This window comes from Syngnathus floridae, chromosome 1 (genome assembly GCF_059516105.1).
Source record: "Syngnathus floridae isolate MCC-2025c chromosome 1, RoL_Sflo_1.0, whole genome shotgun sequence".
NCBI lineage: Eukaryota > Metazoa > Chordata > Actinopteri > Syngnathiformes > Syngnathidae > Syngnathus > Syngnathus floridae.
The window spans coordinates 13510684-13535889 of NC_142413.1; the positions used below are offsets into that span (position 1 = coordinate 13510684).

The 25206-nt window shown below is 40.0% G+C and overlaps 1 protein-coding gene across 3 annotated transcripts in view; it reads left to right on the forward strand.

Annotated features, from left to right (window-relative positions):
• Window positions 1-3422: 3422 nt before the first annotated feature.
• The window catches only part of gpc3 (glypican 3), an 83616-nt gene continuing 61832 nt past the window's right edge, over window positions 3423-25206 (forward strand). Inside the window, exons 1-2 of one of the 3 annotated variants that reach the window (XM_088387382.1) lie at window positions 3423-3961; window positions 7978-8139. In XM_088387382.1, the coding sequence (XP_088243508.1) occupies window positions 3805-3961; window positions 7978-8139 (319 nt within the window). In that variant the 5' untranslated portion in view covers window positions 3423-3804. The remainder of the gene's footprint in view (window positions 3962-7977; window positions 8140-25206) is intronic. The other 2 variants (XM_088387402.1, XM_088387392.1) reach the window with 2 other exon arrangements.

Below are 25206 nucleotides of genomic sequence, written 5' to 3' on the forward strand. Positions count from 1 at the left end.
ATCAGGAATTAGGCAGTCAACCAAAATTTAATTATTTAATTTATTATTTTGAATAATTAAGTACCTTTATGGCCAATGAAATATTTTTAGATTCAATTGCATAGTGAACCAGACTGTTTCAGCCATGAATTGGTCCTAATTCTAGTTCTGAACATATTACATACTGTATATTAGGAGAATTAACCTGCAGAGTGCATACAAGAAACAAATAATGTCTGTTCTATTTTGTGTGAATACACAAAATCAGTAGCTACCGGCATATATCTCCCCAATAAAAAGATTGGAGGCATTTTCTCTCACTGAATAAAGCCTTTTAAATGCTATATTGAATTAAAAAGAAAAAGGTTGAGAACACAGCAGTAAAATTCACACAAACGCTCATTAATAATGTTATAAAACAAAAACAGCGCTTTACATTTATTAATTTAGAAAAGTGGGGTGTATGGCAATTGGGAAGTCATAAATACATGTCGTTTTTGCTCCAGTAATATTTGTATGATTAGCACAAAGTGTAATCTTATCGACTAGGATATAATATGATACTGATGGATCATAATGCACCCCATTGCAGTGTACGAAACATCTGTTGCTCAATTTGACATTACAATTTGACAGAAATTAAAGACATTAAAATAAAGCAAATGTTACAATTACACCATGTGCCTCACGTGATGTTAGAATGCGACTTCATATCCACATCAGATGTAACCAGAGTAGCAAGACTCACAGATCAGCGGAGATGAAATAGTTTCTTGATGAAAAAGGTCGTGACCCCTGTCCACAGAAGAAGTTGTTGGTTTGGACCAATTAGGCTCCCTAATTTGCACATGTGGGCTTCCTTGGAAGCCCGCTTAAGTATTTTAAAAGAAGCCTGCGTCATTTTTTACTCCAGGGCAGATCTATGGCAAGACCTTGGATGAGAATGTTTGTGTGGACATGACTCAGATAGTGTGCAGCCTTTAGCACAGAACAGTGACCGTGCATGGGTCATAGACCAGTCACCACAAAATGAAACCTCAAACCAAAATGATGATAGTGCAGAAACACACTTTTGGTTTTAGGTCATTACAAAACTGAGAAATTAGTGCAGTATTACAGGTTGTATTTTTTTTTGTATTTGTATTTGCACCTTCAGAACAAAAACAATAGCTCGATGGCTTTTGTTACTTAATGATTCCTATAGGAAGTTTTGGTTTGTATCTTTATGTGATGCAATCAACTGTTGTTATTATTCCCTTTTCAGGTTGATCTGACATGTCTGCGATAGAGCACAACAATCTCTTCTGGCCACACCTCCGATGATTCGCTTGACCCCAAGGCCCTCCAGCTAAGGTGCATCTAGTGTAGTATAGTGAAACACTTGATTATCTACTGCCCTAGTTGCTCCTTCTGGCTGGAGAGGTTTTACAAGCTCACTTTCTGCGGTGTTCTTTGCAAGCAACGCACGGGAGGGATGATCTCATTTTGACACCATTAACATTTGTTGAATAACTGCAAAATCATAAATAGCATGCTGTTAAACACTTGAAAAGAAAGTGCTCACGTGATTCTAACGGCAAACAAATCGTACCTTAAGGTCGTAATTTGGACATTCAGTGGGCCACACATAATCCGATATCCGAATAAATTACTTACACAGTTACAGTGGAACCTTCACAAGCAATTCAAGGACACCACAACATTTGAAAATATGTCAGTTACAAACTTTAACTGTCCAATTTATTTTAATAGGTCACACTGATAAGTGACAAGTTAACCACTGAAATGAAAGAAAAAAAAGTAATGTTTATAATGTTCTTAAGTGTTAAAGTACAAACAGTGAATTTAAACAAAACACTGATTTGTGAATATGTGGGGGTGTATTTTAGGATGCTGCAGTTTATTATTATTATTTTTTTTCAAGTAAACACAAATCTTAGATCTCAGTTAATCCTTTTAGTGCTTGCTAATTGAGGTTTAGTGATGAACGTCACATGACTTTATGCATGACATCAATTTACCCCACCCCCTCAACAATTTTGGTGACGTCATTTATGACCTCAAGCCTTTTTAAAATTGACTTAAGAGGTTCCACTGTAGATGAGAAACAAACGTTTATTTGTAATAATTGCTGTGTGTATCTCCAGTCATTGACTTGGCTGTTCCAAAGTGCTCACAGTGCAGGTAGTGTTTACTACTTTACCTACTGCAGTTTGTGCACTTCAGGTGTTGCCAGTCACTTGGCCTTCCACCATACATCATCATACAGTTAGGGACGAGTTGACTTATGGGCTGACGGCGAGTTTTGTTGGTTTGCTTCCAGCTTCTGTCGCTTCCTGCTGTGCAAATCCATGCAAAGCTCTCTGTTTGTCACACAAAACCCACTAAAGATGTCCCCAGGCCTTTATAGTTCTAAATATTGTTCACAGTGGCAAGGACAAACTATTTGATTCTCTCTGTTGCACTGAGACTTTTAACACTGCCGCTTTTGTCTTGTGGTTTTCGGGTGGATGACCTCGCAATTCCAACACCGTAGTAATTGAAAGGAATTGCACAGTATCCATCTGCAATCCGCCAGACTATTAAATCATGTCTATGTTTATAAGGCTGCAGCAATATTTATCTGAAGAGATGGGTAATATTGCAGAATGTTCAAATACAGGCTCCAACTCTCCTTTTTCATTTACTGGTTTCACTGTCTGTGTCTTATCATTATTTGTTGTCATATGTAAAGTGTTTTGCTGCAGCTGTTTGGAAATGGGCTATGTACAATAAATGAACTTCTATTGTGTACATGTTCTCCCTTTGCCTAAATGGGCTTTCACAGAATGTACTGTAGGTGTTAAAACATGCACGCGAGTCTGAAGATTATTGCTGTAACATGATTTAAAATGGAGGACTGGATAAAGATGGCTTATATGCCATCTTATATAACTGATTTGTTTCTTATTTTGGAAAACAACAACAACAACAAAAATATTTGTTTCCTTTTTACACACCTCCAGCCCCCTAACAAAAATTCTAGTGTTCAAATTTATGGTAACATAATTTTGATTGTATTCCATGAATTCTGATTTTAAAATCGATTTGTTAAAAGTTCCTAAAACAATAAAATGCAGGGGCGATTTGATTGACACTATTAGAAGTATTCTCTATTCATTATTTTCTTTATTGCTGGTCCTCATTAGGGTACAAAAGGCTACATGTAATAAGATGAGGTGGTCCTATATTTATTTTAACACAAATTGTTGAAAGAAAACACAACTATGGAATGAAATTTGATTCGCTGGAATAACTCTTCAGGAGTTTTCCATAGTTGTGAGCGTCATTTTTTTCCTGCATTTTTTTAGCACGCATATCAAACGCTAGATGGCGTAATTACACCGTAATTGACGGCATGTGTCGGCGAGATAATATACAGCCAAGTTTCATCTTTCTGAAAGGGAAGCCAACCAACATCAAGCCATTTGGCGTTTAAAAAAAATAAGAGTGCACTTGAAGTAAGTGAGAATCCCTACACTGCTGCAGGTACGAACACAAAAGAGGGACCTGCACTCAGGTGTGTGCGCGTGCACGTGCTTAGAGAGTGCGCGCACATGCCTTGAGCTGACTCGAGCAGTGTTCGGTTTGGTGAAGGAGATATCAACTTGCCACCGTCGTCGGACTTGCTTGCGTGGATGCTGGAGCACGACCCGTTCCCGCACAAGGATGCTGACCCCCAAGAGCGCAGAGTCATCAAAATATCGCTGAAACACCGGATCATCGAACTTTTAATGCTTGCATATTAATCTACAGACTGTCGCATTTAAGTTTGGCGTGCCCATCATGTTTAGTTTAAGAGTCACCAGTGCCCTTTTGTGCGCCTGCCTACTACGGTTGTTCTCCGGGATTAGCGGACAGACGCCGAACTGCCAGGAGGTTCGCGCTGTGTTTCAGACTCTGCACCCGGGATCCAAGTGGGTCCCTGAAACCGCCGTGTCAGGTAACGACTTCACCCCGTGCCTTCACTTTCACAAGCAGGACGTCCGTGAAGAAGCTATCGCTTGTAAACCGGATGTAAATAAAATGCATTATAATTAGTTTCAAACTGCAAAGATAGAAATGTTGGAGTAATGCTCCACGTATGCTTAATATTGTTTGCGCAAAGTTTCAGATTAATAATGATGCGCTGTACAAAAAATGACCTTTGATAAATAGGACTTGTTTGACTGGGAAGGCAATAAACTTTATTGCATATATGATTTAACAAAACGAAACAAAAACACCAATGGATATGTGAATTACCCAACGCTAGTCAAAAAAGAGATTTTATTTTGGGGACAGTCGCACATGTTCATCATCAGGTGTTTCAGTGTCATGTAAGTAAAATGTCCTTAAATGTCCTCCAAATGAACTGTCATACTCTCCATTCTGCTTTCCCTCTATGCTACCAAAATAGGAAAGAGTGGAATAAACCTGAAAAAAGCTGCAACTTAAATAACGTGGAAGAAGCTTGACATGCATTAAAATAATTTTTTTGGCATGCCCTATCTACATTTCATATTCATCTCCCATCTGTGAGCACATGCAGCTCCAGCGATGTGTTTTCTCCATGCATCCACTTTTAATCAAACACCTTCCACCTGGGCCAGCAGATATCTGACAGCCGCCGGGAAAAAGATCCAGCACATCCGTAGAAATATTTAGCCTCCACAAATCTCAAAGTCTGTTTTTAAGTAAGCAGATAGTTCAATGCACCATGCAGTCAGACGGTTCTTCACAGTTGTGGCTTAGTTTACTTTTCCACATGGCCATGACACCCACAATTGTTATGCATTGTTTGTCAGGATGATGTCTCCTACTGGAATATAAAATACAGTGTCTTCTGCATTCCTTATGTATGGTAGCTCTACTGAAACCTCTGCAGCACCTTTGATGCAGCTTTCAAGAAAGGTTTAACATGAGCACAATCAAATAAGATGCTGGAAAAGAGATATTAAAACAGCACTGCGTCATTTTATAAACGCTATTTCTATTGTTCTCCTTCAGCTAATTTGCAGGGGAGAACTGCATTGCCAAACGTTAATATATTGTTTGATCTATCGTGCTTTTCTAGATGCTCAATGATGCTTTACAGCGATTGTAAAACATATCGAGAAAAATGTTCATTTTGTTAAAATATTAATTTAGAGCAAGCGTCATCATCGAACACGATGGACAGCTAAAACATTCATTTGTCTGACAGTCAGCACGGTAGAATAGTCAAGAGGTCATCGCCAGTTCCCTCGTACCCAGCAGTAAAGAAAAGAATGAATGGACGATGCCTCTGACAGTGTCAATCAAAACAGAACATCTCTGAAAAATGGGTCGGATTTCAATAGATTGTGTCGCCGTACTGTAGACAATGATAAATAAAACGAAAGTCATATATTAATCCTTAGAGACACAAAGCATCACACAGATTCAACAATGATTTACATTAGGAACGGTAAAATGAGAGACTAACATTGGTTTCATGCGCAATAGATGAAAGTAGTGAAGATGTGTGATACAGTAATAAGCATAATGTCATACTTTTAGCTCATTAGATGTGATGAAGAACTGTGCTGTATTGGGTTCATGGAGGTGTTTCAAAAAAGTGTGATGATGATGATGTAGGAGAAATGAAATGTCTTCTCACACAACAGCAAATAATCAATATGACATTATTCTAATGTTTCCGAAGTGGGAGGTCATTGGATAATTATCTGGATGAAGTGTCAGGCAGGCAGCTGTTGAGGAATAAACAAGTGTAATGAAACATTTTATGTCTATCCTTTCCGGGTACAAAAGGATTCTATGACTTTATTAAACAACAAAAATAGAACAATGAACAATGTTTTAAAATATAATCAACTGTTTATATTTTTAATTCACATTGCGTATAGCGACAAACCTTTTTCTTGTATAGGAATGTTTTATTGGGGTAATAGGAGCAGGTAGAATCAAATTAACGGGTGCTTTTGATCAGAAAATGTATTTTATTTTCATGATAAATGTATCTACTAAAGCACATTTATCATCTGGCGCTTGACATGTCTATTTTGTCTGATTTGAAAGTTTAATTCCAGCATATTTTTACTCCGAATATGCTATGATTAGCATGGTGTTGCTGACAGTTTAATAAATCTCCCTTGCAGCCTGAAATTAAGTTGATCTTATCAATTGGAAACCATTGTATTGCTTCAAGATTCTAACCATTTCAGCGTGTACGCAAAAGGTGTGTGACAGTTTTATTCCCTTCTTCACTGATTGGTCTGCGCTCCTCCACCAGAAAGGGGAGAGTAGGTTGAGATCGGAAAGCTCGGTGAATTTTATATTTCGTGCAGTTTTGCTCCCTGCTCTTCGTTAATCAGTTTGACTGACACTCGGCTGCATCTCCTCACTAAATTGTCAGTCCCTGCCTACCGTTTATCGTCTCAAGTCTGTTTCTCAAGATCAATAGCTCAAAGGGCCAATAGAGATTCCGTTTTTATAAGGCAATGTTATTTAAAATTGAATTTAAGACACTTCTTTTTATTACAGCAGTTTTGCTGTTGATAAACACTTTGCTGATTTACAGATCAGTCAAGACATCTGGATAAGCAAAATAGAAAATGCATATTTGCGTGGATGGTTGTTATGATTTTGCCTTTATACCTCACCACAATTAAGATGAAACAAAAAGATGTCATTGGACTACACACATTCAGATTTACTTTACCAAGTTTCACAAAAATTGGGCAATTAACATTTAGGAATTACAGCCAATATACTTATTAAAAAGGTTTAAAAATTCAATTTAATTCCATTTTAAAGGTCCACGAGTAAAATTGGTATTGTCAATATGTTGGCACCAAAGGGTGGAACTCGACACAACCAAAGTCCACAGCAAATCAACACTTTCAGAAACAGATAGAAGACAAATAGACATTGAAAATTCTGTCAATTAGTCTCTCTTTCTCATTTTAACTTCCCTAAATAGAACTGATATAATTTTTTATCACTGTTTAGCAGGAACAGCAACCCTCGTTCCAGGGAATATGTTTATATTTCTACTTGGTGCCAGCTAGAATTTATCGTGCTCAATCAAAAAAACAACAACACTATAACTCTAAGTTTATTTATATACATTATCGATACTAAATCACATGTCTCTATTAAATCTAAAAACATTGGAATGTAGGAAAAACTGCCCACCACCTTCCTGTTCTTATTGCAGCGTCAGAGCTGGTATTCTAAAAATAGTCTTTTGGGAATGGTGTCCTTTGAGGTATCATCCGACAATATTGAAGTTCTGTCACGGTGCTCCTGCAACACCGCTGCGTGGCTACCATTAACAGTATAACGGATCGTTCAAACCGTCTTAACTATCTGTCTTCCCTCTGGTGCCCGTTTATTAAAAGAAATCCAGTTATGGAACACGTTGCACATTGAGTTGCCTTGTGTGTGAAATGTGCTGTATGAATAAAGATGTCTTTCCTTGCCGACTATCCTGAGAAAGATTCTTGCTGATACTTCTATTGGGAGTCGATTTTTAAAAGAATCTTGTGAGGCCAATTAGTTATCAATCGATGGGTAAACAACCTTAGGCAACTGCATCCTCACCACTCTCATCAGTGGTTGTGTTATCTAAGACCATGCTGGGTTTGTTTGTCTGCAAGTTGTAAATGCTCCCAACTTTGTTGTGGGGATTAAAAAAAAAAAAAGCCTTTTTTTTTCTTTTCGTACTGCAGCTTTGAGTGGTCCTGAAGTTTCTCTTGACCAAATTGGTCCCTGTGGAAAACAACACGGCGCAAGATTCAAAACAACTCATATTTTTAGCAGTTGTTTATTTTTCATTGAGTAACAAGCGCTGAAGAAGAATCGCAAGTTTTTTAGGGCAGGATTTGATTTGATAGTTGCTCTTGGGCTTTGCGAGGGAGAGAGAGCAGCAATTTGGCTTCTTTCCTTGTACTCATCAAGACTCACACCCTCATGTGCCTGTTGATTTCCTGCCAGGTGCTGACCTGCAGGTTTGCCAAACCAAAGGCCCAGCCTGCTGTTCCAAAAAGATGGAGGAGCGCTATCAGTTTGCCGCTCGCAGCAACATGGAGTCCGGCCTGCAGGTTGTCAGCGCTCAACTCAAACGTATTATCATCCAGAATGCTGCCATTTTTCAAGGTAAGATCTAAGATAACAAATCATCAAACACAGACATGGTTTCAACTCCAGAAGCTGTTAATGGGACAAATATTGATCATTGGTGTCGGTAGCTACATCGCCAGTCACACTTTTGCAGCATAACGTGCATAAAGTGGCAACGTGCTGTTGCTCCAGTCAACATTCTAACAACAAACGAGGCCTGTTAAATTGACTTTGGATGTCGTTTGGCTGTAGGTGACAGACATGTTGCTCCAAAAATGGACGATCCACATCCATAACTGGTTACTCACTGTGAAAAGCTGCTACAGTTCAGACAACCACTCAAGGTTAAGAGGTCAGACATGTAGTGAGTAATATGAAAATATTTGCATCCAAATAAGGTGACTGTTGCAGAAATTACAACAGTCTGTCTATGTACCTCACACATTTTAAGGGACCAGAAAATGAATAGTTATTGCCAAATATCGACATAAAGAGTTACTAAGTACAACAAATTGGCGTACAGGGTCTGAATTGTCTCAAGGGACACTGCCGCGAATGTGAGACTGACTTTTGTGGAACGAGTCCAGTAAAATGTTTACATACCTCAAAACCTCTTCACTGGGTCACTAGGTCGAGAACTTAGGAGGGACACATGCTCAAAGTTGCTGCTTTCTGATTTCAGCCTCTCAGATGTCATTCTTTCTGATTGACGTGACTGAATCCAACACGAAAGGCGAATCATAATAACGATTGATATAATAATTAATTTTACTACATAGTTCTTGTGTAGTTTCTTCTTGTCCATTTTCTAGTATGCACTGCTGTGATTTTCTGTTTTTATCTTGCGCCGGTCAGATTCAGTTCTTGGTTTTGCTATTTTGTATGACGGCCATGTGTAGTTTAGATATGATATTGTTTTGCTGCATCCCATACATTTATTAGTGTTGGTCAGATTCCAACTTTTTTTAGAGGTTAACGTCCTTCCGCCGTGGCTCTTTCGTCCTCCTTTTGGTATTTGAGTCCGTAATATTGTTTAGGTCATGAGTCATGACAACCATTCATCATCGTTGTCTTAGGTGTAATTTACTTTGTTGTTTTATATGTCTCACTTTCCTGCTCCTGTAGTTTTTTTCAATAATTGATTTTGTCTTCCTTGGGATACACGTGCTTGTTGGCTGTCACCAAATTTTACATATTTTGGGATGAGGCATTTAGTATTTACATAAGTGTATATGTTGACAATTCTGAAGATAAAAAATAATATAATTTGCAGCTCTCAATTGTCCATGTACTGCTAAAGGATGTACAGTATAAAGTTTTAAGTTGTGTGTGTTTAATATGCCCACCTCAAAGAGGTGCCCATTTTCACGTTTTTTTTTTTTTTTTACATACTATTCTTCAACATTTGCATTCACTATCATGCAATCTGTTTCTTTTGTTTGCTATTTTGGGATTTCTGTGAACACAAACGCATGCACAGACACACACACACACACAGACACACACACACACACACACACACACACACACACACACACACACACACACACACACACACACACACACACACACACACACACACACGCACACAGACGGCAATTAAGACATGGGGTTCAATGGGTATTGTGGGGTTTGCTCCACTTGGTCTTCTACAGCTAATGACATTAGAGACCGCTGCACTTTCCTAGAAGGGGTTCAATACTAATTGCTTCAGCAAAGGGCCGCAGAGAACTCCCAAAACATCCCCCGCACTGAAATCCTTTTAACATCCGAGTCTTATCTGTCTCTCTGTACTCCCTCTATCGTCCTCTTCTCCCTCAGACCGTGTCATCCTCTCTCTCCATCTCTGTCTCAGTCAATCTATTTGACTTGCTCGGTCTTTCTCTCCTCATGTGTTCATGCTACCAGTCTTGAGAATTGAGCGCATGCTATTTGCTGATCTCTGTTTTTTCCCCTCCAACACTCACTCCTAGCACAGATCAAAAGGCTTCTTCTCGCCACTCGTCGATCTCCCATCTCCAGCTCTGCATCGCCATCCCCTTGCCGCTCCACCTGCTCCGCGTGCTTTTTTCCAAACCTTACTTGTACAAAAGAGGTGGCAAAAGTAATCACACTCTGTACTTGGGGTGAAGGAGAGATACATGTGTAAACTAATACATAGTCTCTTAGATCGATAATAGGGCGTAGCTAAGATGCTCGGACTTTCCAAGAGTGCACAACTCGCATACACATTGCCTTGTTTGCTCTTCGGACTCTAGTAAACCCTGGCTAATATCCTGATGGCATTATTTCCATAGAAATAGTGTGCAGTGGAATATTTACAGCTTTGACTCTGATTTGTGATGGACTCAAATTTCATTTTGAATCCCATTAGCAAGATCATCATATCAACTTCCCCTGCGTGTCATGATTGCCTCGCTCGTAATGGCTCGATGCTTTCAATTTTGTTCAAAACGAGACTCTGTGAACCTGGGCTGGGTGCTCATCTTTAAAATTTTAAATGAGAAGTCAAACCTTCGCATGCTGGGAATTTAATTTCAAAAATGAATTATGAATATTTTGTTAGCGTGTAAGGACATGATACTGCACAGCGGCAGTGGAAATAACTTGATACAACAATATCATTGCAGCAGTCTGCCAATGCTAAGTTGGAGATGAAAGTTACAAGAAATATACTTTGAATACACAAACACAGGAATATTCAATATTGGGCCATTCATTGTGTTTGATTGGCAGCTCTAATTGTTTTCTTCCCCACAAATAGGTGTTGCAGTAACAAGCTGAAGATGTCTTAAAATTGAAAAATGTTTGTATTCAAAAATCCCAAATATACATATTTCAAATAATCTCCTTTTAAATGTAAAACATTATGAGTCATCTTCTATTCTTATTTCCTGTCAATCGCACGTTGATGTGCAGCGGAGCAGGCGGGATTTGTGTACTTGTGTAAAACGGCACATCCGCAGACCACAATGCTGTCGGCTCAGTTTCATCTCAGTCCATCGCTCCTTTGCAGCTGGGGGGAACAATCCTGATCCTCAGGGCAGTCACACCCAAATCCAAGGAGCAACCCCAATTAATAAACATGAGATGACAGCATTGGCCTGAATTGCTATAATGTCATGCATAGATATCTGAGCGGGTGAGTGTGATATCTGCTAAAGTGGGTCAGCTAGCCCAGTGCTCCCTGTAGCCTACATTGGCGCGCTGATCTCAAGGTCAGAGCATAGAAGATTTAGGGTCATATTTTGCCAAGAACAATCTAGGAATATGGGAGTTTTTATGTTTCTTTTACGAACTGAAGAACTCTTTGCATGGTAAAAAAAAGTCTGAGTAATGGGCTCGCCTGCCAGCAGTCCAAAAGTGTCTTCCTTTCAAAATGTGTGCCACATTATGAAGTGCAAAATATGACAACGGAGCCCTCTGACCATTAAGAACTAAAGTTATACATCAAGCAAGAATGGGAAAGAATTGCATCTTCAAAGCTTCAACAAAGCTTCCAATCGCATATCGAGTTTCGATAAAAGGAAAGGTGACCTAACTCAGCCCAGGTTTTTCAAACGTGTTACGAGCATCAAGTGAGTCAATTCTAATACCTTATTACTCGTGGCTAGCATGTTTAGCATCTCATTAGCAGCCTCCAATATTCCATCGACTTCTTTTGTCATTAGCACAACAACCTGTTACGACCTGACCTTGAGCGTAATTTGCCCTCTTGTGTCTCCACGAGTGCTGAATGGGCATTTTCAGTGGCGGTATCCCAAAACAAGATGTAACAAGAGGTGAATGGTGGGGAATCTCGGCAGGCTCGAGTAGCCAATAATCAAAATTGGACCCAGTTGCCCCCCAGCATCTATTCTCTAAATCAGCTTATTTACTGTTCTCTTGACCATAAATGGTGCAGGTCAGTCTTGCCATCATCTACTTTGCATCACTTCCACCATGCAGTTATTTTGTCTACCAAAGTAGTTTCCCTTCAGTCATCCCATAAAGACTGGTGGGGTGTACAGTATGCATGCTGTGAGAAGTTGTTTACGTGCTGCTATGGGCCAATCTAATAACCTAATGATGTAGAGAGGCACTTTTCCTGTGTCCAATGGGCTCCTTGGAGCATCATTTAGACACAATGGGGTACACCAAGCATTACCACATCATCTTCCATCAACCTGCAATTTAACTTGAACTTAATTGCCGTTGAGTGCATTTTATCATGATGCCCATCACGCATTAGTTTTTGCATGCACTCTCTCTGGGAAACTATTTTACAAAGTAATGCTATGTGGTGTGTACGATGTGGTGTGTGCATGCTCCCTAAGTGTGCAGCGCTTTTGCTTTTACGTAGTTCAAAGGAGTCACGATGGAGTGTGTCTCTATGCAGTGAATTGCCTCAGAGAACATTTTAGTGTGTGAGTCTGACGAACAACATAAAAAATATACCTGTGAATCCACCCCAACTGTGATTTTTTTTTTCTTCCCCTCATTATCCATTTGTGGATTGAGTCAAATATATCTGGCTTACGTCCCCAGAGGCAAATGCAAAATTGATGCACTTTGTCACTCGATTAGGATGACAAACTTTGCACATTTAGTAGCTGAAAATAAGCACCCTGTATGTTTTTATTTTTATACACCTACATAAGCATTTATATTTATGGTATCATCCTGGGTAAGAATCCATCGGGAGGTTGAATCTTCGATTTTAGAGGAGCACTTTGTCGACTAGCCATGGAATAGTGGACCAGATAGATTAATATCTGGATAACTAGCCTAGGCTAGTTAAGTGGAAGAGATGAGGTGGGGTGGGGGTCTTTTTTCGTGTAGTAATGTATGCCTTTAACTAGTTTTTAAACATTAATTCAAAATAGGTGATGAAATATATCCATCCCGATGATAGATGTATAATTGATATATTCATCCAATTTTTATATATTCCTCCACTTGAGTGGTATTAAGCACACAAATACACTACTGGTACATTTTGAAAAGATTGAAACATTGACAATTTTATCGAATCACACACAATCATACTGTTAACTTATTTAACATTTATAAAATGGGAACCTGACATTCATTGTTCGTATTTTTTTGGTGTGTTTTCGAGTTTCAACACGGCATTGCTGTGAAATAATCAAACAATAACACAGGGTGATTTATTCAGACTGCTTAGATATGACATTGAAAGTATAAAATCTCTTTTTCCTGAACAATGTGAATCACCTTGAATCATGTGAATCAGTTAACACATTTTACTCAGATATCGCTTTGTTTTTATTTATGGTCAATGCTCTCATTTTTCTTTGTTTGGTTACTCAAAAGAGTGTCTTATCCCAACAGGTTCTAAGTAGGTTGCCAAGCTCTCCTTTCTCCACAGGGGGCCCCAGCCAGCTTCCTTCTTAACAAAAGAGCTTGGCACCCTGGTTGAAGTGCATTCAAAATACGTATACCTTTTTAATCACAGTGTCTTTTTATTTGATCGACCCAAACATGACGGCTGTCTCTCTGTTGATAATAGTTCAGCCAATCAGCGCTGCATGGGGTAAAAATTCTTCAAAAGTGGAAATATGAAAGAAAAGAGAGCCTCTTTCACACATGCACACACTTTGGTCTGCTCATCTTACATGTGAGCTTAACAAAGGGCTCTTTCCCTCTCAGAGCGAGTGTGTTACGTTGAGCTGATCTCTGGTATGAGGGATTTTTTTTCCCGACTTCTCGTTTTGAATATAAATGAGACACAAGACAACCTGGTAACTTTTGTTAACATTTCTAAAGCGTTTAAATGTGTTGTCATAGTTTCCCCCTGATGAACAGAGAAAAAAAAGTCATTGAATTTAACGTGAGTTTTCGAATTAGAGTAAAGCATACTGTTATGCATTTTCTAATTCCAAAATATGACAGATCTGCCTCATTAGATTCATTTATTCTTGCACAAAAAACTAATTTCAGTTCTGTCTTTGTGTCGCTCTTTTTGTGGGGGAGAAGAGATGATTTCTGTTCATCTGCACGATTCCTGTGTTTTTTATGTTGATGTGACCCAAAATTGTCATGAGTGGTTTTTCAGGACAAGCCTGGTAGCTCTTGGTGTTTGAGCCACATTTTAATGATGCGCCCTGTTGCATGCCTCTCGAGCTGAATTTCATCATGGAGGAAAAACAAACAGTGCAGTGAGGATCAAAGTGTCATTTGAAATGCTCTCATCAAACATAGCAGAAGGGACTGACAGCTCCTCCCATCTCCAGCTGAGAAAAAGAGCTTTTGTTTCTCGAGCTGTCTGATGACAAGTTCATGAGTTTGGATGGAGAGCAGAAAAGAGAGGGAATGCCCCATATTGAAACATGCACAAGTGCAATGAGTAAATGAGCTGCTTCAAAGGAACCCTCGGTATTTCCATATGTCACGTTTTCTGCCAAATGGATACCAAATTGCTTGCAGACATGTCTTTAGATCAACTAGCTAAGTTGATGCAAATTTAGAAGCCTTCAAACTATCAAATCTCTATTTACAATACATGTTTTTCCCTTGCATTTGTGTCATCCACACAAAGTTTTGTTCTCCACTACTGTCACAGAGAAGTTGAGAGGTTGTCTTTGCGGTCTGGACTAATCACGAGCCAATTAAGGGAACAATGCCAAATTAAAGGCAAATCACATTCATTCACAGTATTTATCCCCCTAGAAAAGTGATAGGCACTTTTACCCATGCACTCATGAAATGCTGGGAAATTGAAAAAATGAAATAAAATGAATAATTAATTCCAAGAAGGGAGGCACGGTGTTGCACTGGTTCACACGTCCGCCTCACAGTTCGGAGGGTGCGGGTTAGATTCCACCTCCGGTCCTCCCTGTATGAAGTTTGCATGTTCTCCCTGTGCCTGCGTGAGTTTTCTCTGGGCACTCCGGTTTCCTTCCACATCCCAAAAATATCCTTGGTAGGTTGAGCACCCCAAATTGCCCTGTGCGGATGGTTGTTCGTCTCTGTGCCCTGCGATTGGCTGGCAACCGGTTCAGGGTGTCCCTCGCCTACTGCCCGATGACTGCTGGGATAGGCTCCAGTACGCCCGTGATCCCCGTGGGGACAAGCGGGATAGAAAATGGATGGATGGATGGATCCATTTCAAGAGTTGGCGTCTATCGCAGCTGATTGTGTGGTACTCAGACAAAACGCTATCACAGCACAGGAAGGCCTTAAGTAAGATCCCAACATGACACTTCACAAGCGTGAGGCAGAAAGTCCAACCGCTAGGCCACCAAACAAAAACATGCTTGGTAAAAACAACTTCGGGTGAGAGAAGGGCTATATCCTCGAGTGGTTGCTAGTCAATCACACGGCACGTACGAAAAAAGAACTATTCAGACTAACATTCACACCTATTGGCGAAACGCATGAAAAAACATAATAAATAAAACTCTCTGCTCTTGATAAAAAGTGATGCGTTTGGAGCCGCTGGAGTTTTATCTCTTTGAATGTGAGTCAGCTTTCTTCTCATAACTTCCGATGTCTCTCAACACCTCTTTTTGAGGCTGCTGCTTCTTTTGGAATGAGTAAAACTAAACATGACCGAGGTGTTTCTTTGATGCCCTGAGTTTCGCTGAGGACGTGCACAATATATTGATCTTGCATCATACATGACAGCAATTGAAACTTTTTGTTCAACTTTTTCATGACTATTTTGATCAAATTCTCAATTGTAGCCATAGCGGGGTGTTTTTCTCATCATGTTAATTTCCTGTCATTTTTGAGTGACATGGGTCTTACTCAAATTTGCCTATGACCGAACAGGATTCCTGTTGAATCAAATCTTTGTTATAGTTGTGTCCTCGCTGCAAAGGTTGCTGAGTCTGTTCAAGTCAAAGCCATCACACCTTTTGATCAAACGCTTTTGAGTTTAGTGAGTTCAACCTCACCCAGGCCAGTCTATCATTGTCTTTGTGCTCACTTTTTGTCAGGTTGTGATTTGGGACTTCTGCTCCAGGATTAATCTTCAAGGTTTTGTTGCTTATGAAAAGCATCTTAGGCTTTGGCAAAGTGCATTCTACTGTCACTTTAATCGCACGTCTGACTTGTTTGAGACTGAGTCGGGTTGCAGTGTGAGTGTTAAAAGCGAGTGAGTAGGGTTCTGTGAATTGTTCACTTTAGTTCTCTTCACCTTATGACCTCGCTGCTTGTCCTCTGCTTTTGACCATCTGCCACAAGAGAGATGCATATTTAATATCTGCTCATAAAATATTGAAATGCTTATGCAACATGAGCTCAGCCAAGCCATGGTTGGGTGGAGGGGCCGAGCTTTTGGAAAAGACAAGGGTAAATAACAATAGAACTCTGCCAAGGCTAAATAATCTTAAACATGTCCATGGTTGAAAAAAAAATGACATACTCTCATCGTTTGAATGGGGGTAAGCAACAACAATGAAACATACTGACAGCTGTTTCTTTTTTATTTAGAAAAATATGGTAACCGACAAATTGACTCGTAGTTTTGCAAAAAAATCTTCATTCTTTAACAATCCTGAAGACAATGGGCAGTAAATACCCCGAAATTATTGTATTGGGATCAGAGATGGCAGTAATTTTTCCCCTTTTGTTTACTTCAGTAACATTTTGGACAAACTGTACTTTTCTGAATTGTTTTAATGCAATATACTTTTTACATTCACTTGGGTGTTTTTGCGATGAAAGAAATCCTACTTTTGGTACGTAGCACTGACCTACTGTACTATGTACATTCCGCTCACCACTTTTATTCGTAATATTGTTTAATCTATCAATCATTGCTTGTGTGATCTACAGAGAAACTACTGCCTTGCGCCACTCTCACAGGACTCTGTTTCACCAATTCAATGTAACCACGAGCGACGTTTGACTCCACTTTATCAATCAAACGGAGACAGTCACATGACTTCTCACAGTCTCTGTGGCCCCAGCCGCCTTGAAAAGTTTTCAAAGTGACTAATTTACATAAAATATTATAGAAACAATCATTCGATCTCTAAAGCGCTGAGTTGCATTGTTCCTGATTTTCTATGTAATTGCTGCCTGTAAGCCTATTGTGCCGTTTTGAGAGCATGAACAAAGTTAATTAGTAGCACTTCATGTGGTCGCATTTGCCTAATTTATATAATATTGTCAAGATTTAAATTACTGTAGGTTTAGTTAAAATGATGTTGTCCTTGAAATTGCGTAGTCCTAATACTGTCTTTTTGATTTTCATGCTACGATGGGAAAAATGGTGTGTTGAATTTTCGGGGTCCTTGACTGTCAGAACAATTTCAGAACAAATCTGATATCTCAATCGGAAAAGGTTGGAATACCCTCTCTGGGTTGGGGATGAGATCCTCCCCCAAGTGGAGGAGTTCAAGTATCTTGGAAGAGGGCAGGATGAAGCGGGAGGTCGACTGCCGGATCGGTGCAGCGTCTGCAGTGATGCGGACTTTGTACCGGTCCGTTGTGTTGAAGAGGCTGAGCCGAAAGGCTCTCGACTTACCGGCGATTTACGTTCCTGTCCTCACCTATGGTCACGAATTATGGGTTATGACCAAAAGAACAAGAGCCCGTATACAAGCGGCCAAGATGAGTTTCCTTTGCAGGATTACTTTAATTTCTTGCACAAAGTTAAAAGACAAAGGTCTGAGCTTGCCAAATATGGGTGAACATTTGCTGTCAGGACTACTGACTTCACCAACAAAGCAAATAGTATCACATTGTGGTCGTCAACCATATTATTTTTGTTGTCAACTTCTTATGCCTGGAACGTTTTGAGTTCTCCAAGTGGGACATGTCCTACTTCCCACCAGCCTCAAATATAGCATTGTCACCCTTTTACACAGACAGCCTAAATAATTTCCTTATCAGAAGCATTTTTATTTCATTTTATTTCACCTTTGCCGTTTTTACAGCACAGACTGTATGTTCTTTCACGCATTTTCCTAAAATCACAGAACTAGATGTGTAATGACATTAACACCAGCGTCTGGCGTGATGTATAAAATTACTTACCTGACAACAATTAACGCTCTCAACACAACAAGACACAACTGGTCAACTTTTGTTTGAGTGGAGACACCACTTGAATAGTTGTGAAACAACATGTTCGACACTCAGGTATATAAAAGAAATTGAAAGAATACCAGCCAGCTTTGAGACTGCAGCTCAAAGTAAAACTGTCCATATTTAGTGGATATTGAATGATGAAGGACAGCATGTTGGCCCAGCAGGATTGTGAGTGGATGTCAAGGTCCAGCAAAGACTAATTGGGTTACACAGTGAGACAGAAGAAAGAGAAGCGGCGAAGAGAAGCGCTACATGCTTCTATGCCTGTATGGCGTGACTGATGTGAGGAGAAATGTTTGGGTTGCGAGGAGTCTGCGCAAATTCCCATAGGAGCACCTCTGTCTCCCTCCCCCAACCCAACATCTCCAAGCAAGTTGGATAGGAGAAAGGCTAAGTGGTGTGAAGCGGGGAGCACTCCGACAAGCTCCATTACCCCCCCGCCCCCCCTAGCTGATTCCCGGCCGGCTTGTCAGTGGGGAGGTGACAGGTCGGAGTTTGGGAGTGGTGGGTCGATCAGAGCGGTCGAGTAACTCTCACATCGGCTACAGTATATTGTGTCTGTGCTTTTTACAACCTTCATTATAGCTGTAAAAGTAGTTCTTCTGTCTAGCGTCCGTGAGTCTTTGGCAGCTTCTCTTCTTCTCAGAGACAAACTAGATACAGGCAGGAAAGGCTCTTAAAAAACAGGGGAAATTCGGACCTTGTTAGTATTGATCCTGATTGACTGAGCGGCCATTCATTTATAATTTACCCCTGTCTGATGGCCAAGATGGAGGGTGAAGTTGGTGGAGATGAACCATGTTTTCGTACGTTTTCATTAGGAGTCTGAAATGTTTTGTTGTGAATTGTAATGGGCCACCAGAGGGTTGTGTGTGCGCGTCAGCCTCGAGGGAGGGGCTCTGTTTGGCTGTGCGGACTTTGGAGGGTCTGACAAGTGCTGGCAGCACGTTGGCCACACTGGGCCCACTTCAGGGAATTTGAACAAGAGGAAGGAATCGTGCCCTAGTGATATTTGAGGAACTCTGGTCACTGCAGCGGTTTACTCTACACAACACGCTCGGGGATCCCCTGAAGAGTGTGATGCAGAGGAGCTGACAGTGTCACCCTGTCATTCAAACTACTTGCCCTCCAACCCCTTTCCCACGAGCCTCTACACCTGTCTCCTTTGCTCAGAGTTGTGTCGCTCATTGTCATCCATCATGCTGTTTTAGTACCTGTCAATCTACGCAGGGACTCATTCTTTTCCATTTGTTGTCTTATAGCAAGTGAATTAGGTCAGTGTACGGCATTCCCTTTCAGACATTTATATACACTGTTTTGTGCTCACTTGAAAAGCAATGCATTTATGGTGGGTTTGACCCAATCTTTTCCACAGTCAATCTGTTCATGTGTGTATCGCTGCTCTGAAGTCAGACAGAGTTCGTAAGTTCATGCAGTGTTAATAATTGAGAGTGCCACATCACTCGTGTTTTTTTTAGTAGTCATGACACAATTCTTCAGCCTAGCAAAGGGGTTCCATTAAGAATGTCTCAGTGCAACACAAAGACTTAAGATTAATTAGAAGAGAAAAACGCCCAATCCGTAATGACTTTTTGTACAACGAGGTCCAGCGTTCTTTGTTGGCTTCTCTGTCTAGTGTTTGGCTGACCCCTTACTGTTCTCCTAATTCTATAAGGATGTACTGTAAAAGCCTTCATTAGACTCACATTTATCAGCCAATCAAAATGCCATGGCAGTGAGAAGGCAAACTCTGCGCTAATATAAAACATCACTGAAATTCATGTATATTTCAGGGCATAAGATGCAGCACTTTAAAAAGATGACACACATGCAGCAAGATCAAGCCAAACCCTCTTAAAAGCCCAGGAGAGGTGTTGGGTTTAACCACAACATTTCAGAACAAACTGGGTACAACACCCTGTGGGGGTGTAATTGTGACTAGATCTGCTTACAACTCTCTAGTAATGCATGTAGAGGCCTTCATGAGGTCAAAATTAGAGTGTCTGCCAGGGTTAATGACCAACCCAGGGGAAGCAGTACTAGAATGTACACAAGACAGAAGGGGAGGCTGGAGATGCCATGAACTACAATTTGAAAACTTTGAAAAAATTCCAGCACATTCTATTCATTGACTATGTAACAATGTTTAGAATATCTTGCACCTCAAGGTGTACATTCATCCAGTTGCGGATTAATCATGTTAAACAGATGAACCGCAAGTACAAATTACGAAAGGGTAAGCAGGTCCGCCTCACAGTTAAGAGGTGTGTACTTCCTGTGTGGGGTTTGCATGTTCTCCCCGTTCCTGCGTGGGTTTTCTTTGGGCCCTCCGGTGTGCTCCCCCATTCCAAAATTATGCATGCCAGGCTGATTGAGCACTCAGAATTCCCCGTAGGTGTGAGGTAATTGTGAATGGTTGTTCGTTTGTATGTGCCGCTGACCAGTTCAGGGTGTACCCCACCTACTGCCCGAAGTCAGCTGAGATGTTCCAGTGCGTTCGCGACTCCTGTGAGGATAAGTGATAAAATAATGGATGGATGGAGAATGACAGACACAGTGGTTCAGGGATGGACAACTAGCGGCCTTGCAGCGCACGCCTACACTTGGAGTGGCCCTGTAAGAATTTTCAAAAATGATCAAAATATTAAGTGGAGAAAAAAGTGCGTGCGAAAAACCTTTTGCTCTTGGCTACAAAACAAGCTTTTTGTGGGGCTGCTTGAAGACAATGACCTTGACCATCTAGTCTTGATTCCTTCTGACTGAGCTACACTGTTCTTTGAAAAATAATAGGAAGCCTTGGGAACACGTTGAAAGGGATGAAGACACGGTATGTCAGAAAAGTTATTTTTTTTACTAGAAAGAATTCCCTTTTCTGTCCCCCATTCGGGTCCCTCTGGAAGTCTTCTTGTGTCTGACACAATACAAAAAAAAAAAAAACTGTGACTATTCACTGTCAAAAAGAAAGCCAACCAATGTAATGTCACTGTTGCTATGCAGGCAACACTTTTGACTGTCAATGTCATTTGAAAGTCTACATACTTTGAATGGCAGTTGAGAAGCAGCTTCTTTGATGCTTTTGGAGCGATATCGAATTGAGGAACAGAAACATTAAATCTTCAACACTAAGCTACTGCAGTGTTCACCATGCCTGTCACTTCTCATGTTAGTCTTCCTTGCAGTCAAAACTGCACTTTCTCTTTTTAACTGCCCAGTGTTTTTAGTCTGGTTTTCTCACAACACAAAACATCTTTTCAGATATCTTTTTGTTGTAAAGACCCCCCCCCTCCAAAAAAAGAAGGGCTTTTTCTGCTTTCACCAGCCCGACCTTTAGCCAGCGTCACACCTACAGTTTACGTTTTTGGTTAACACAAGACTAAACAGCATCTTGTCATCTTCAGCAGTAAATCAATGATGATCATAAAATCAAAGCAAGCAAGTCATAGTCCTTCTACTTTTAATGTTTTATAATGTCCTTGTTACAAAGTGTATGTGTTTTTTAAATTCATATAATATAGCTTACAATGATCAAGGGAGAAGTTCTGAGCTGTAAATTAGCGTCGGCTTTTAAAGGTGACATGGAAAATGAACTTTTCAATTGCTTGTATATAAACTGAGCATCTGCCTACTCATTAAGTGTGAAATTACACAAGTGTTTTGTGATTGGTTTATCTCTGAGAATGTATCTACATGTCAGGTTCTTTGTTTTTGTTGTATACGGAAGACATTTGGGTTTCAGATCAAACGATGAACATGAGGCAAGCGTTCATAATTCCTTCATTTGTTTCATGGTATTTGAAAAATGTTTGAAGCCAACCATTTTTCAAGTGGGCAAAGGTATTGGAACGGACATTAAATAACTTGAAGTGAATAACCTTTAATATCTGACCACCATTGACTTCAAACTGTTGCATTTGATATGCTTTTCCAGGCATTTACTATAGCCTCTTTTAATGCATCTTGGGGTTTCTCCCTTCACTTTCCTCTTTAGGAGTGGAATGCAGCCTTTATTGGGTTAAGGTCTGGTGACTGATTTGACTAGTCTTCCACATTTCTCCTCTAAGTCCTTTGTTGTATTGCTCGTATGTTTGGGTCTTTATCTTGTTGCAAGATGACACTTCTTCCGATTAGTTTGAATACAGCCCATACCATTTCTGTGATGGTTGCGTATTGTTTTCTAAATGTTTTAAGATTAGTAGTAGATTGTATCTACGATGAAAAAAATCGAGGTCCATGTCCAAACCTCGTCAGACAGAAAATCGTATAGACTCGAAGTGCGTAAAATCGAGGCTCATCTGTATCACCTGCACACCAAGATTCTCCACTGTCTGATATGTTATGACAAAGCCAAAAGGTACGAAGAGTTGCAGCGGTTTTTGTTTGATGTACATTGTCTAACAGTTGCAATCACTTTCCTGTTCACCAGCATGATGAGGGAAATGATCTGGGGAGGGAGGGTATTTATGTTCGTCAATGAGTCCGCAGCATGCGACACATGCACTAATTAACAAAATGTAAGAAGCTGACAGTTTGGTGATGAAGTTCTGCCTCCTTGAAATGAAAATAGAGTATGTTTCTACTCTCTCTACTCGCTTAATCTGAACACCCTTCCGGAAGATTTACCCATCCACCTGTCGCAACACCCTTGCTCTAGTCACCGTGGTAACAGCAGTGTTCTACATTGGACCAGCAGTAAAAGGGGGCAGGCTGAGCATGGTCTCATTTGCATCGCAATTTTAGAAGACTAAGTGTAGTGAGGCGAGGGTATTTTGATAATAGCATGCCATGATTTTTTTTATTGTTTATTTTTATTCAAAGATACCAGGCATCTTTGAATTGAAACAATATCTGTCCTGTAATGATCGGTAGAAAAGTAAAACAGCAAATTTATACAGAGCTCACAGTGTTGGTCAAAAAATACATGGGTAGTTTACATTGAAAAAGTTGAAAGTTCACCTGATTATTTGTGAATCAGACAAACTGTATGTGGATTTCAGAGGACAACCACCTAACGCAGTAGTGCTTTGCATATTTGTGACAGAGAACTGGCATGCAGCCTGGTGCGTGTCCCGTCCGTGAGGTTGTAGATCTAATTATGGAGCCTCACAAAGAGCCCGACACCAACAGGTGTTCAGAAGTGGCTTCATCCTGGATCAAAGTCGGCAAAAATAATTACACTACCTGTCCCTCCCTCTCCCCAAGATAGCATTAACTTCCTGCTGCTTCCAACCAAAATGTGTTTTAACTCCACAGACACACATGCTCTTACTATTGCAGGCTCTTGCAACTGTGAAACTTTGAGCTTTCTATTCATGACCATTTTTAATGTGATGATTAAGGGTGAGAGCTCGCAGACACATTTAGAATAACATTCCTCACGTAAATATTTCATCTTGCTATCGTTAACACGCAGCCAGAAAGCCGACGGTAGACTTAAAAGACGCTACGTGCCACGGCATTTCCGTGACCTCATTTCAAAGCGTCTTTTGGAGTTTTGGAGTTCAACTACCTAATCTAATGAACAATAATACAACTGATTAGTTCAATGACAACTGACTTTGATATGGTAATTGTAGCCAAAACAATACATGCCTGACAAAGGTTGCAAGGTAGGAAAATACTATATCCAAAAGAAAACCAAAATGTGAAATCCAAGTCTCATTCGTAATGCCACTGGAGGTCCCTGCCGCCTGGAAGCTGTATCCTCTTTTATTAGAAGTGGAGCTGTGTTTGGCATGCATCAAATATTTGGTTTTGCTTTGATTTACACATCCGTGAAAATAGTTCATAGCATAGAAGCGAAATTACTTGTAGTTCCAAGACGGTCCTTTATTGTGATAAACAACAGGAGCTCCCAAATCACTGACTGTTGTTGTTCAACAAGGTTATGGTGGCTTTGTTATGCACCGTGGATGTAGCGAAGTTTGATAAGTTGTATGCGGTTAGTTTGGCCTTCAACAGCTACCTTTCGGAAAGTAAATAAATCATTACATTCAGAGAGAGGTGGCATCTTGTTTAAAAGAATGAATTTTGAAATAGAATGCCAAATGGGGAATTTATTAAAAAAGAACATTCTCTTTCTCTAGTCAGTAATTCCCTAAGGCTGGAACAGAGAGTGAAGTCAAAAGGCATGTTTTTTTGTTGTTGTTTATCTTTTCTTTCTCATAGATTGATGACTACTGGCGCTGCATGTCGTTTGTTTTGAAATACCTGAAGTAATTTTTGCACATATAATGATGATAATAATAACCTGTACTAAATCAAAGTAAGCTGCCGCAAAACAAAACAAAAAATCCTGACAAATAGTAATTTATTGACTGTAGGCTTTGCTGTCTTTTTTTTACATAGTTTGTCAATAAATTACAATATAATCAGTAAAAATGTTAAAATGAATCTTGTCCAGTCTCTTGTACTCAATCAACCACATTCTATAAGGTGTAATTTAATATGGAAATTATTAATTGCCATCCATACTTTAGCTATCGTTTACATCAGAACATCCCTACTAGTATATTAACATAGCTAGTTTGACTGCTTTATCTGCACACTAAAAACAAGTTGTAATGAATGTGAACTTTTAATGCATTTTATTCAGAAGGTTACTTTGAACCCTGAGGCTTAAATGGCGGCGCGGTGTATTTATGGATTTTTACGCCTTTCTGTGTACTGTCTTTCTTTGTAAAAAACTCATGTGCACGTGCGGCTTATAGTCCGGTGCAGCTTATGTAAGAAAAAAACTAAAATATCCCTGAATTTTAGCTGGTGCGGCTTATAGTCCGGTGCGGCTTATAGTCTTGAAATTACAGTAAACACACCTGCCAGTACGTGCCAAAGATAGAGCTAAAGAAATAAAGCACTCAAGTCCAAGGTTGTGTGTGCTATAGAATTTGTGCATTTGTTCAGATTTGTTGCATGGCTAACACTTAAGTATTTCGTTTTCACTTGTTTTGTTTTTTTCACACCGTTATTAAAAAAGATATTTATGACGGCAGCTTCGTAGCAAACTTTAGTACTTTAGTGATTCTCACAGTGCTCTGCTCTCTTCTACAGTTGTGCATTTGA